Source organism: Rhineura floridana, chromosome 17 (assembly GCF_030035675.1).
Source record: "Rhineura floridana isolate rRhiFlo1 chromosome 17, rRhiFlo1.hap2, whole genome shotgun sequence".
NCBI lineage: Eukaryota > Metazoa > Chordata > Lepidosauria > Squamata > Rhineuridae > Rhineura > Rhineura floridana.
Genome location: NC_084496.1, coordinates 10,070,563 through 10,083,079, shown reverse-complemented (window position 1 = coordinate 10,083,079; position 12,517 = coordinate 10,070,563). Strand labels below are relative to the sequence as shown.

At 43.2% G+C, this 12,517-nt stretch overlaps 2 protein-coding genes across 20 annotated transcripts in view; one reads left to right on the top strand and one right to left on the bottom strand.

The window, feature by feature from the left end:
* CRAMP1 (cramped chromatin regulator homolog 1) overlaps positions 1-5,108 on the bottom strand; it is a 53,023-nt gene extending 47,915 nt beyond the window's left edge. The window contains exons 1-3 of one of the 4 annotated variants that reach the window (XM_061599725.1): positions 4,784-5,108; positions 2,542-2,613; positions 1,452-1,870 (exon numbers count right to left, since the gene is read on the bottom strand). In XM_061599725.1, coding sequence (XP_061455709.1) covers positions 1,452-1,870; positions 2,542-2,591 — 469 coding nt within the window. In that variant the 5' untranslated portion in view covers positions 2,592-2,613; positions 4,784-5,108. Of the gene's footprint in view, positions 1-1,451; positions 1,871-2,541; positions 2,680-4,783 lie in introns of those variants that run through there. The other 3 variants (XM_061599726.1, XM_061599724.1, XM_061599727.1) reach the window with 3 other exon arrangements.
* A 2,107-nt stretch (positions 5,109-7,215) lies between these two features.
* Positions 7,216-12,517, top strand: part of IFT140 (intraflagellar transport 140) — a 122,867-nt gene continuing 117,565 nt past the window's right edge. For 8 of the 16 annotated variants that reach the window (XM_061599957.1, XM_061599955.1, XM_061599954.1 and 5 more), the window contains exons 1-3: positions 7,216-7,459; positions 7,708-7,735; positions 8,111-8,162. The gene's annotated coding sequence lies outside the window, so the exon portion shown is untranslated. Of the gene's footprint in view, positions 7,460-7,579; positions 7,736-8,110; positions 8,163-11,479; positions 11,680-12,517 lie in introns of those variants that run through there. The other 8 variants (XM_061599963.1, XM_061599960.1, XM_061599961.1 and 5 more) reach the window with 7 other exon arrangements.

Below are 12,517 nucleotides of genomic sequence, written 5' to 3'. Positions count from 1 at the left end.
TTAAAATCATTCCATTTTCCGTTTCAAGGCAATTTACTAAAACAATTAATCCTGGTATGTAGAAAGTCCACAGAAATTTCTTAATAAGGAGAGCCTAGTCTAATATTGCTAGTGGGGATTACCTAAAATGTCTTCCAACCAATCAACTCAGTAAGGAGTTAGATGGGAATGAATAAGGACTGTATACCCTCAATAAGAATTTATTCAACTATCCATCATGCTGCAATTTTTCTCTCTTCCCAAGAGCAGCAAAGGCTATAAAAATATCAGACACTTGACTGTAACTAAGAAATGCTTCACACACACAGAGTTCACTGCTCACAGCATTGGTCACGATACTGAAAACAGTAATGGTAAACTAAGGCCTATTTGTCAAACCATGAGTTGTCCCACAAAAAACAAACCATGGCTTATTTTGTGAAAGTTTGTTTTGTTTTCCAGGTGCTCTTGCCTCACACCTTTGTGGCTTAATGAGCGTCTGGGGTAGGGGTGGCCACAGCAAATCTTAGTTAGGGAAGAATGCTGGGTTTGTATGCAACATCAAGACACAGTTAGAACAAATCAAGGTTTGGAAGCCAGCAACAAACTATGGCTTCAGATGGTGGTTTGTTGGCAATAAACAAACCATAGTTAATCGCCTAGGCAGGGTTTGGATGATCAAACAAACTATGGTTCAATAAACCAAAGTTTAATAAACCATGGCTTAGTGTCATTTGCAAACTAGGCCAAAAAGATGTCTTCAAACATGCCGACAGTTAATTTTGTATTATAACTGGCATCACAAATAAACTTTTGAGGCAGACAAGAAAATATTATTACTTAGATGTCATTTGTTTGATTAACAACCATATCAATATGCCAAGGAAAGCCAGCTATTCAGGGTGGAATCAGGAGATCACGCCTCAATTCCAATTTGATAGCCCAAACCAAATAAACACTAAGGCTTTGAAAATAGATTGTAGCTAAAGGGTTAAAGCAAAAGTGATGAGACGCGTTGTGGTGCCTAAAAGAGTCCCAAATTTAGTATGGCATATGCATTCACGGACTTGAGTCCACTTCATCTGATGCATCTGCTGAGGTGGACTGTGATCCACAAAAGCTTATAACATAATAAATTTGGGGATCTTGAAGATGCCAGAAGATTGTTGTTTTTCCTGCAACAGACTAACACTACTATCCTACCAGGAAGCTGTTTAAAAAACAAAACAAAAAACCCTTTAGTAATAATAAAAATAGGCTCCTGGCCCCTTTTCTGTGCCTACATGGAGCACATAAAACTGAAGAGCAATCAAGGCAACAAGACAGTGGCAGAAACACGAAGCAAAAGCAACCACCCGAAGAAACCATCTAAGGGGCAAAATTGGAAATGGACGCAAAAGGCACCCTCCTCCACCCCAGCATGCATACCCCCTTATGAGTGTTTTGGGACGGGCATGCGGTCCATACGGTACCTTTTCCTTTTGCAGCAGCAGTTGTAGTATTGCTGCTACTGCCTGCACCTCCAGCCACACAGGATGCCTGAGAATCCTTCCTTAATCTCTTGCTCTGAGGTCTGACGCTGGACCTAAGAAAGTGATGCTGGTCGTTGCTGTGGGCAGGCTGGCCGGAGGAGGAAGAGGAGGAAGAAGGGTCTTGGGGCAACGTGGAGGGGGTGGCCGAGAAGGAGGCCCCGTTAGTGTTGCTCTGAATGATCGCCTCTTCTTCCTTTGTGCTGGCAGTGCTGCTGCTGGGGGCTGCCCCTTCACCTGCCCCTTCTTCCAGGGATTCTTCTTCGCCTGCTCGCTTGCCCAGCTTTCTCAAGCCTTCCTCGGTGGTGGTGCTGGTGCTGCTGGTGTTGCTGCTGCTGCTTTCGCCCAGCTTCACTGTCATCCTATGAGGAGGAAGAGGAGGAAGGAAAGGGGGGGGGAGGAGAAAAGGAGACAGAGACAAAGTGGGGAAGGGGCACGAAGTCAACCAAGAGACCCTTGAAAAGGAGCAAGGGGGAAAAAAGGCACATGCACACCCCAAAACACACACACTCTCTCCAGCTGCCTTCCGAAGGGAGAAGTTTAGCTGCAGAAATTCCTCTCAACATGGCCGCCGTTGTTTGCGACTAAATCCCCTTTCGTTTGCTTGTCCCGACCCAACAACCTGTGCCGGTGGTGGGGAAGCGGGGAGGCGGAAGGGGGGTAGGGAAAAGGAGGCCAGAAACCCCGCGGAGGGATAGTTAGCCCCGCCCAGGGGCCCTCGCCTCCGGGAAGGTGAAGGGCGCCTTTAGCAAGGGGGTAATATATATATATATATATATATATATATACACATACACATATATATATATATATATTCCTATATATACACACACATCGCCGAGGCAAACTCAGGCGTTTGGGGAATGCGTTCGACAGCCACGGGGAGAGAGACAGAGAGATGAGAAAAAACCACCCTCCGCGGCACACTGGGAGAGGCCAGTAAAGAGAGTGGGGAGGAATACATATATAAATAAGAGAGAGAGAGAGAGAGAGAGAGACCCCTAAAAAGTGACTCTCCCCCACCCCATCCTACCCATTGTGTGGGTCTTCTGGGCCAGGGGGGCTCTTCTTTCTCCTCACCATGGAGCCGAGGCGATCCGACCTACTGAGGGGGGAAATTCATATTCCTAGATGCAGAGAGCAGCAGCTTCAGCTTCTCCTCCTCCTCCTCTCTCTCTCTCTCTCTCTCTGCGTGTGTGTGTGTGTGTGTGTGTCTTTCTCTCTCTCGGACTGGGGCTGGCCAAGGATACAAAGATTTCCAGCAACTCCCCACACACCCACTTCCAATTTCCTACGCACCTTTCCGATTCAACCTTTATAAAAGCGGCGACTTTCTCTTCTCTCCCAACCAGAAGAATGGCAGAGCTTTCCCTCCCCCCCGCTCCTTCTTTTTGGTGTTTTTGGCAAACAGCAAAAAACAACAAAACAACAACAACAACCCACCACCAACACAGCCCTAAAATCTTTGCTCTTTTGTCACAAAACCAACATAGTCACAAAACGCACCACAACACACACACACTTTTGTTATGTTTTGCTTTTGAAAGCGGGGCGAGTTGTTTAATGGTGAGGCTTGTTTTAATGCTAAAGAAAGGACTATGGCTTCCTAAAGGCATTCTCTTTCACTGTGTCGGGTGCTTGCAGCATCACTTTTTAGCATTTGGAGCAACCACAGCTAAATTCTTGGACTGAAGACAACCCCGCTCCCCAAGATATACACGGGCAACCACTTTTCCCAGTATCACAGAGGGTTTACAAATTCATTTACTGTGCTCAGTTGCTACTGAAATTTTATTATTGCAATCACATCACTGGGCTCAGTGTTTCCTCAATACTATGTGAACATCATTTGCTCTGACCCTGAACAATTTTTTGTTTATTATAAAAAAATTTGCACATGGATATTAATCTAGCTTTTTTTAAACCGCATAATCAAGTATTTGGAAGCATAGCATAAACAAAACGACTATCAAGAAAGTTATCATTTAGCAGCACGACAGAATATTAATGCTGCAACCCTATGCACACTTATTTGGAAGTAAGCCCCACTTAATTCAGTAGCTTACTAGTAAATATGCATAGGATTGTGCTGCGCTACATAAAATGCAATTTCCTAGTCACAACAGAAACCACAATCAGCTATCACCAGCATAAAGATAATAACCAGCAAAATAACCCCAAATTTCAGGCTCAAATTTCACCATTTAACATCAATATTACACACTTTAGGAAGCAGATAGCTGTACAAGTATTGTATAATAGCTTCTTAAGATATGAAAATCAGAGTACTGATTACCGTAAACTAAATCGTAAAAGCATTTACATGGAAGCCATCCTCCCCAAATTCTATGGAACCTATTTGCATCAGTTGGAACCAAAACCTTCAAATTTACACTTTTGACACATTTTTGCATTTTTGGGGGGCTGTGCTATATTGTGTTAGTAGGTTACAGAGCTTTTAAAAGATCCAAGAAAATTAAAACAATAAGCTATTATAAACTTTTACACACAATAGATAGCCAAGTTTCACAGGCATGGCAGGATAGACAATGACAGTCACCTGACATCTGAAAGACTTTGGGTTTTTCCCCTCATTTCATTCCTCTAAAAGACTACCAAAGATTTCCAATACTCAGTTCCACAGATTATTATTAATTAAAGATCCAACACCCAGAAGTGATTGTGTAAACAGGCTGAATCTCCTGGTCAGCTACAACACTCTTAAGAATTAGCCACCCACACCATTCTCCCTCTTCTGTCCCCCAATTATTTCTTGTGCCTTCTGACTTCATTCAGAAGATAGACCATCTAATCCTTTCGCATCCCACCCAAATTATTTCCTGCTTAGAAACTGTCCAGTTTCAGCTCTACTCCCAGATCGTCCAACATGTTACTCCTGTCGAAAAGTGCTTATTTAATTTCTTTAAAACTTTTTTTAAAACAAAAGACAATTTAGCTTCCCCAAATTCTCAACCTTTCCTTCTTAATCCCCAATTTCACTCCTCGTCATTCTAGTTTTCCACCAGTATTCTTCTCAATCATTCCTCCCTCCAGATCCGCTCTAAGGAAACGAATCGCTTCCTTCCAAACTAATCTCCTTTCTGACACCTGGGACTCTAATCCTGTGCACATTTGTTCAGAAGCCACCCCATTGGATTTTCCTCCCTAACAAGAGTGTTTAGGATTGTACTTCACTACACACACACACACTGGGGAAGTGGACAGGGAAAGAAGCATTGGTCTTAAAATTCAGAGCACTGGAGCCCAAGTCCTACCTGATGCATGGATATACCGTTGCAACGCGGATACCAAATCCCTGCAGCCCAAAGGTTGCTGCCGTTACCCAAATCTTCCCACCCCCTTCGCTTATGACTCCCACCCCTACGCTTTCCTTACACACTGAAGACAAACAAGGGCTCCTTCCGCTTCCTCTTTGCCTCCGTGCCCACTGAAGGGGCGGGAAGGAAAGGATTGGGGAAAGCACCCAACAGGCCGGGTTGAGCGTTCAGGCAGCCACGCCTCCCTCACGGACCCCAAAACAAACCGCTTCATTGGCCAGACGAAGCTAGAGGGGAGGTGGAGCATGAGGCTGAGGTGGTAAAGGTGACCAATCAGGGTGCCGCGCGCGGCAGATGACACCAGACCAGAATAAGGCCAATGGCGAGGTGGAGTTAGGAGGCGGGATTCGGAGGAAGAGCAACGAGTGTTGGAGGGCGGGAGAAGGGCCGAAGCGTTATACCTTGATCCTCATTGGCTAGGAAGAATAGACGAGCGTCGATCCCAAAGGGGAGGGGCCCGTGGCATCACCTAGCATTTCCATTGGCTAATTTTCTGATTGACTGGCAGATGATAATTGCATACATAACTGGAGGGTTGTTGAGAGGCCTGTTGTGTTGATTCTGTTGCAGTAATAACAAAAAATCGTCTGGTGCTTTTTTATTGTATAAGCTTTGGTGCATGAAATGTTATCCTAAGTTGTGGTATCCTGAAATGCTAGCAAATTCATTATGGCATCTTTATTTATACATCTGATCTGATACTGGCCTTAGTTCACGAAAGCTTATAAAATAATGAATGGGTTATTCTGTAAAGTACCACAAGATTCTTTGTTGATATAGCTGGAGGAGATATGGAAACCTCTGTTTTAAGCAGGTTAAATCTAGCACAGGTATGTTCCCTGCAAGCCTTATTGGGTCCAGCCCCTGGTTCCTGTGATTTTCTGGCCACTACAGAACACATGTGTGTGTATAACAAAATTCATGAATAAAATATTTCATCGGATTGTATCACATCAGCCTGCAACGGGGTGCGTGTATTAGGAACATAGAAAGCTGCCTTATACCATAAACCTCAGTATTGTCTACGTTCCTGTCAGTGGCTCTGTAGGATTTCAGACAGGAAATTTCCCCATCTCTACATGGAGATGGCACTGATTAAACCTGGGACTTTATCAGAGCTTGGAAGATTACTTTTAAAAAGTAATAAATTACAGTTACAGTTACATGGCCCCCAAAAGTAGTAATTACATTACAATTACAATTGCTCTGAAAGTAACTGATTACTTTACCTGTACTCAAAAGTAATTGCTACAATTATATTTTAGTTACTTTAAAAAAATTGCCTACAAGGTGCTGGCCTTGGCTGCTGCACATCTAAGTAGCCTAAAACAACATTAAAAATAAGCACACAGAGAGAGTAGGAGAATTTTTTTTTTTTATCCATAAGATTAACAGAATGGCATAACAGAATCTCACATCCCCTCACCCCACCCCGAACAATGATGATACCCCAACACACAGTTTTTGCTTGGAAAAGTTACTTTTTTGAACTACAACTCCCATCAGCCCCAGCCAGCACGACCACTGGATTGGGCTGATGGGAGTTGTAGTTGAAAAAAAGTAACTTTTCCAAGCTCTTTATATATATTGCCTCCAACTCTTTTCTCCTTCCACTCCTGACAATTTTTAAACAATTGTTTTCTCCACCCTGTGTCACTCTCCACCTCCTCCCTCGTCGCCTCCTAAGCACCCATAGAGCATGAAGGAAGAACAATGCTGCACAGAAGTCAAATCTGAAGCACATGATTTTTATTCACAAATCAGAGGAGCAGAAGACTTCCCCTGCTCCCCCTCCCCCCCCCAGTAATGCGTAAATGTAATGCTGGAAACATTACAATTACTCCTCAAAAGTAATGAAGTTACTACTCATTCTATTACCAGCAAAATGTGTGAAGTTACCCACTAGTTACTCAAAAAAGTAATAAATTAAAAGTAATTTGTTACTTGTAACTAGTTACTTCCAAGCTCTGGACTTTATGCATGCAAGCCATGTGCTCTTCTGCCACTAATCGATGTAGCCCTTCCACAACCGAAAAAATCCCCCCAAAACCACCAAGCACATTTTTGCACATGCAATGAGAAGGAAAGCAAGGCTGAACTCTTCTCCTTGGATACATGGTCATTATTATTTTACACGCAGGGAGCTTTTAATACGAACGCTATGCAAACTCCCCACCAGGAACCTGAGGCTGCAATCCAATACATACTTACCTGGGAGTATGTCCCACTGAACCCAGTGGAGCTTACTTCTGAGTAGACATGTATTGGATTGCAGCCTAAAGCAGTACGTTCCAGCTTGACTCGGCTGAAGGTCTGTCAACGAAGCCGATCCTAAGGGGCAGCGTGTTAAGAGTTCTGGGATTTCCGCCTCCTTTCGGGGAAACTTCGGATCTGTTCGGCTCCACGTTCGGGTGTTTCCGTAACAGGCCAACAGCCGTTGTCAAGGGCAACGCTAAGCATCTGGCTGTGTCGGAATTGAGGCCCGATAGGCCTCTGTTTCTCTCTCGGGCTAAGGTGGCGCTGGTAAGGGCAAACTCGGGAGTCGAGATGCGGGACGAAGACGGGATTTCAACTTGCCCTCGCTTCTTTCGATAAACCTACTCGAGGGTGCTGGTGAGGGAATGCTTTGGCCCGAAGTGGCGCCTGAGGGTCGGGCGGGTGGAGGGAAACGTGACGTTCGTGCGCACTTGGGTGGGCGGGATGGGAGGAATTGACTTGGGGACCGTGTGGGGCTATGCGGAGCACTTAAATATACGCGCGCGCACGCGCGTGTGTGTGTGTGTCGCCTCTGTGAAAGGCACGCTACCCTATTGTGTCTCAGGCTTGTCATCTTCTTTTGGGTTGTCTTTCCCTTTCAACAGCTGCCAGACCCAAGCAGGAATTCAACAGGTGAGACTTTTCCTTAGGATGCAGTGAAGGCGTACCGCTTCACTTGTAAAATGTCGGCCATACAGCCCGGCTGTTGCCTCCCCGCCGGCCCGCCCGCCGCATCTTCGTTTAAAGCCCTAAAGTGGCTTGGGGCTCAGGCACGTAAAGCACCGCCTGGTCCCGTGCAAACCCGCCTGTTGGTTGAGGTGACTTGCTGATGCAGAGGTGGGAAACCGTTGGCCCTCCAGGTCTCCCCGTCTGGCCCTTGGGATTCTCCTCAGGCCACCCCCCCATATCTCCCTCGGCCACGCCCCTTACCAGCCCGGCTTTGCACCCTTGGGTATTTTTGCCTGGCTAGACCGCATTAAACTCTGATCGTGTTTCTGATTTGTCTAGATGGAGGACAGGGAGGTGTGTGTGTGTGTGGACACTAGTCTACTGTAAAAAGGTAAAATGCCCATTTGTTGCTCTGCTTTCTTTCGCATGTGGTCCTTATGTGGTTGCCTAAAAAGAAGTGCAGTCCTTGGGCTGGTTAAGGTTCATCTCCCCTCTGTGCTGATGCCATTCTCTGGGTGCCTCTGCTGCCCCACGTGATGGGGGGGCAACTGGAGAAAAGATACTTTTGGCAGCAGACTTGGTCATAGTGGTTAGAGTGTTGGACTATGATCTGGGAGACCAGGGTTCGAATCCTCACATAGCCATGAAGCTCACTGGGTGACCCTGGGCCAGTCACTGCCTCTCAGCCTCAGAGGAAGGCAATGGTAAACTCCCTCTGAATACCACTTATCATGAAAACCCTCTTCATAGGGTTGTCATAAGTCGGGATTGACTTGAAGGCAGTCCATTTTGGTCTGAGGAGCTTCCTTCCCAGGAGGACTAACTGCAGCTGCTTTACTTTAAAAAAAAAGTATGCCCAGGGAATTGTAGGGTGGGATATAAACTCCTCATGTAAATAAACTAGTTATATATGGGCCCTGCAAAAAAAGTTGCAGTGTGGAATGCTCAGTTCAGGAGTCCAGACACTCCATCTCTCCCCACCCCCCAGTCAGTCAACATTCTGTACGCAATGTGCTCAGTCCTCATTGGGTTGTGTTTTTTTGGGAGAGAGAGTTTACCCCCTAAATTTTGTAGTAGTGTTCTTATGCAAATCTTAGGGTTCCCCCAAGGCTGCTGATCCCACCCTCTTGTGTGTGTGGCCACAAAAGGACTAGCCGTCAGAAACCTGAGATTGCTATTAGTATATACAAGTGGGGCCTGCAACAAAATGTTGCAGTGTAGAGTGCTTCTTGCAGTGTATGTTGCAGTGTAGAGTGCTGTTTGTCAGGTAGCCATGCCTTTCTTCATGGTACCCCATTGTATTCACCCTCTCACCCTTTTTGGCTTCAGGTCGTGGATAGCAAGGAGAGAGCTTAACCACAAGCCTGGGTTCAGATAACATAGTAAGCCAAACACTGGCTTATTTTAGCATGTTGCAGGAATAAAAAATACCAGGGAGGAGCAGAGTGACTGCGAGCCTGCTCATTGGTGTACAGTCCTACTGAGCCATGGTTTCCTTTACTGTGCTGTGCAAACCAGGCTATTAATGAACTTGTTTAATGTCTTCTGAATTTTTTATTAAACTTTTTTCTAAATAAATTGTCATCCAAAGCAATTTACAATTCACATTACAGCAAAATCATATCTAAATTAATAATACCATAAAATAAATTGGAGCAGCTGTAAATCAAATGGCAGTAAAACCTCAGTGACCTTTTAATTCAAACCATTAAATCTTGTTATGTGCTGTAAGCTATTTTAAAAGAAGTCATTGCTGGCCTCCTACACATGTAATGTGGGGGATTAAGATGGGCATCTTTGAGGAAGAGATTGCAGAGCTTGTGGAGTCATCACAAGAATGGTTCTGCCCTCAGAATTTATCAATCTAGACTGGTACCAAGACTGGACTGTAAGCATCACTTAGTTGCATCTTAAAGAATGAAACAGGTTCTTATGGATGAAGCCTTTCTTGAAGATATGCTGGAATTAGTTCGCAATTTTTGTTTGATATGTGTTGATGTGACACAGTGGTAAGAGCATCAGCATCACCATAAGAAAAAAGTGGTTGGTACCTTGAGGTTAAAAAAAAAGAGCGTACAAGAAAAGAAGCAAGATTCAATTTGTTTTTTAAAAACTGCATTCAAAAGTAGTTTTTCCCCCAAAAAATGTATTTTTAACTGATGTTTTCAAATTATATAACAGCCTTCTTGAAATGAATCAATAGGCACACTGAAAATGGAAATGGACTGCCTTCAAGTCGATCCCGACTTATGGCGACCCTATGAATAGGGTTTTCATGGTAAGCGATATTCAGAGGTGGTTTACCATTGCCTTCCTCTGAGGCTGAGAGGCAGTGACTGGCCCAAGGTCACCCAGTGAGCTTCATGGCTGCGTGGTGTGTGGGGATTTGAACCCTGGTCTCCCAGGTCGTAGTCTAACACCTTAACCACTACACCACACTGGCTCTCGTAGGCACATTAGGACCTTTTAATTAATATTCAGCAACCTGCAAGGAAGTCAGTGCTGGATAACAGAATGATGAATTATGTGTTATGTGTAGACTTTTTTGTCACTTTACATATTATGAGGAAGTTATTGTTGCATGGGTATTGTTGGTTAGTAAATAATTGCTCACACATGCTTTTTTATTTATTGTATAGATTCATATACTGCAAATTGAGAAAAAAAACTGATATTGATACTGTACATAATAAAACATTTAATAAATAAGTTTTATGAAACAAATAATTCATGAAAAAGTTTATATGAAACAAATAATCGATTGTCCATTCATTGAGCTTGTGTGTACAGTGCACTAAAAATCTGGCCTCTTTTGCTCATGCCTTAAAAGAAGCATTCTATTTTTAGTCTTCTATTTTTAGTATAGGAAAAATAGCTTAATATACCTTTGCAGTTGAGCATGTACACCAAAGTGTGGTGGCAATTTTGCATAGGTGGTTGATCATTAACACAATCCACGTTTATAGATTTTTGCATCTTGTATCCTATTTATCAAGTCATTGTTTTGTCATGACCTAGGTTCCAAAAAAATATATCTGTACATGGTGTACCTCTGCAAGAACTGGGTCTTGGTTTATTGATATTGAATTTGTTATTAGGGCGGTGATGGGGACTGTTCCTGGCCAGAAGGCCAGATTATATTGTGGCCCACCTTTGACCCATGGGCTGGGCTGCCTGCCTGCCTGTCAATCACCTAACATCAGGTGGATCTGACCCCAGTCAAAGTTGCATGGCTTGCCTTTGGCAGCAGCTTTAAGCAATGCTGAAAATGCAAGTTGGATTTGCAAAGGAATAATCAGGAGTGCACCCCAAGACTTTTGAATGTTTGCTTGAAGCCATGAATTTACTTGTCCCACATCTAATGTCATATTTCCATCAGAGAAGTGACAGGCAGGCATTGCCTGAAAAAGGCTGCCTTGCAGGTCACATTTGGAGGCATGGTGGGCCTAATTAAACCCATAGGGCGGAGACCCTTCCCCCGGGGGCCTAGGCCCCAAAAAAGTAGTTTTTTCAGTACCAAATTAATGCAGATTATAGAAAAGAACTGTATGATCCTACTTTGTATCAGTGCATGGAAGAATATCTTCATTTAGAAAAGTATGTTGTATTTATGTATTTCTACGTTCATGAGGGTGACATCATTGACAATCAATAGTGTATTGCACACACAAAAAAGAATGCATATTATGTTGTCTATTTGATTTACAGTGGCCAGGAGTCAAAGAATTTTGAAACTAGTTCTCTAAACCTATTGGGATTGTAGACTGGAATTTTAGCACTTTGTCCCATCTTGAAATCAAATCAATCCATTTGATACTCCAGGAATATGGTTTGGGGCAGCTGTTCAAGGAATGAAAGTTAAAAAAAATCCGATTGGGCGAATGCAAGCTGTTTGTGCACACCAAGAGGTGAAGCTAGCTGGATCCTATTTATTCTTTATTAAAGGTAGAAAGAGACTCATTCTTAGTGAATTACAGTGCAGTCCTAACCATGTCTAGTCAGATGTAAGTCCTATTGAATTTATTGGGGCCTACTCCTATGAAAATAGGGTTAGGATTGCAGCCTTTTATATCCTATATGCCCTTTTTGACGAGGGATTGATCTAGGGCATGTCTCACATTTCCAGCTTCCACCAATCAGACTGCAACTAATATTCATATAGTGAAGCTTACTTAGAGTAATACACTCTCAGGTCGTTGTTTTAATGCATTTTTCTATGGGAACTAATATAAATGAGAAATTATTGCTATATTTCTGTTTGTAGAACAAAATTGACTTTTTCTACACCTTGTGCCCATTTTGTTGTTTATTTATTTGTTCCACACTCAGAAATATTGCGTAGATCCTGGATGTGATTTGTCTTTTCTTTGCCTACAGTAATCTTTTCAAAATCTGTTAAGTTCTGATTTTAAAAATTCAAACCATAGCCTCTCTTTTCTTTCCATGTTTATAGATTTCTTTATAATCAAAATATTCATTGTTTTGTAAAGGCCTATTAGGCTATATGTGTAAGCTTCTTCAACAATGTTGCCCTAAATGTCAATGTCATTTAGAATTAAAATAATTGTTATAGCAGCAATTGCAGTTTGTAAATTTAGATTACTGAAGCTCTGTTCAGTTTTTTTTCAAGCTAGAGGGTTGTATTCAACTGAGTAGACACACTGAAATTAATGAATCTTTGTCCTGTCCATTAACTTCAATGGGTCTACTCTGAGTAGGACTAGCATTGAATCCCACCCAAATAAT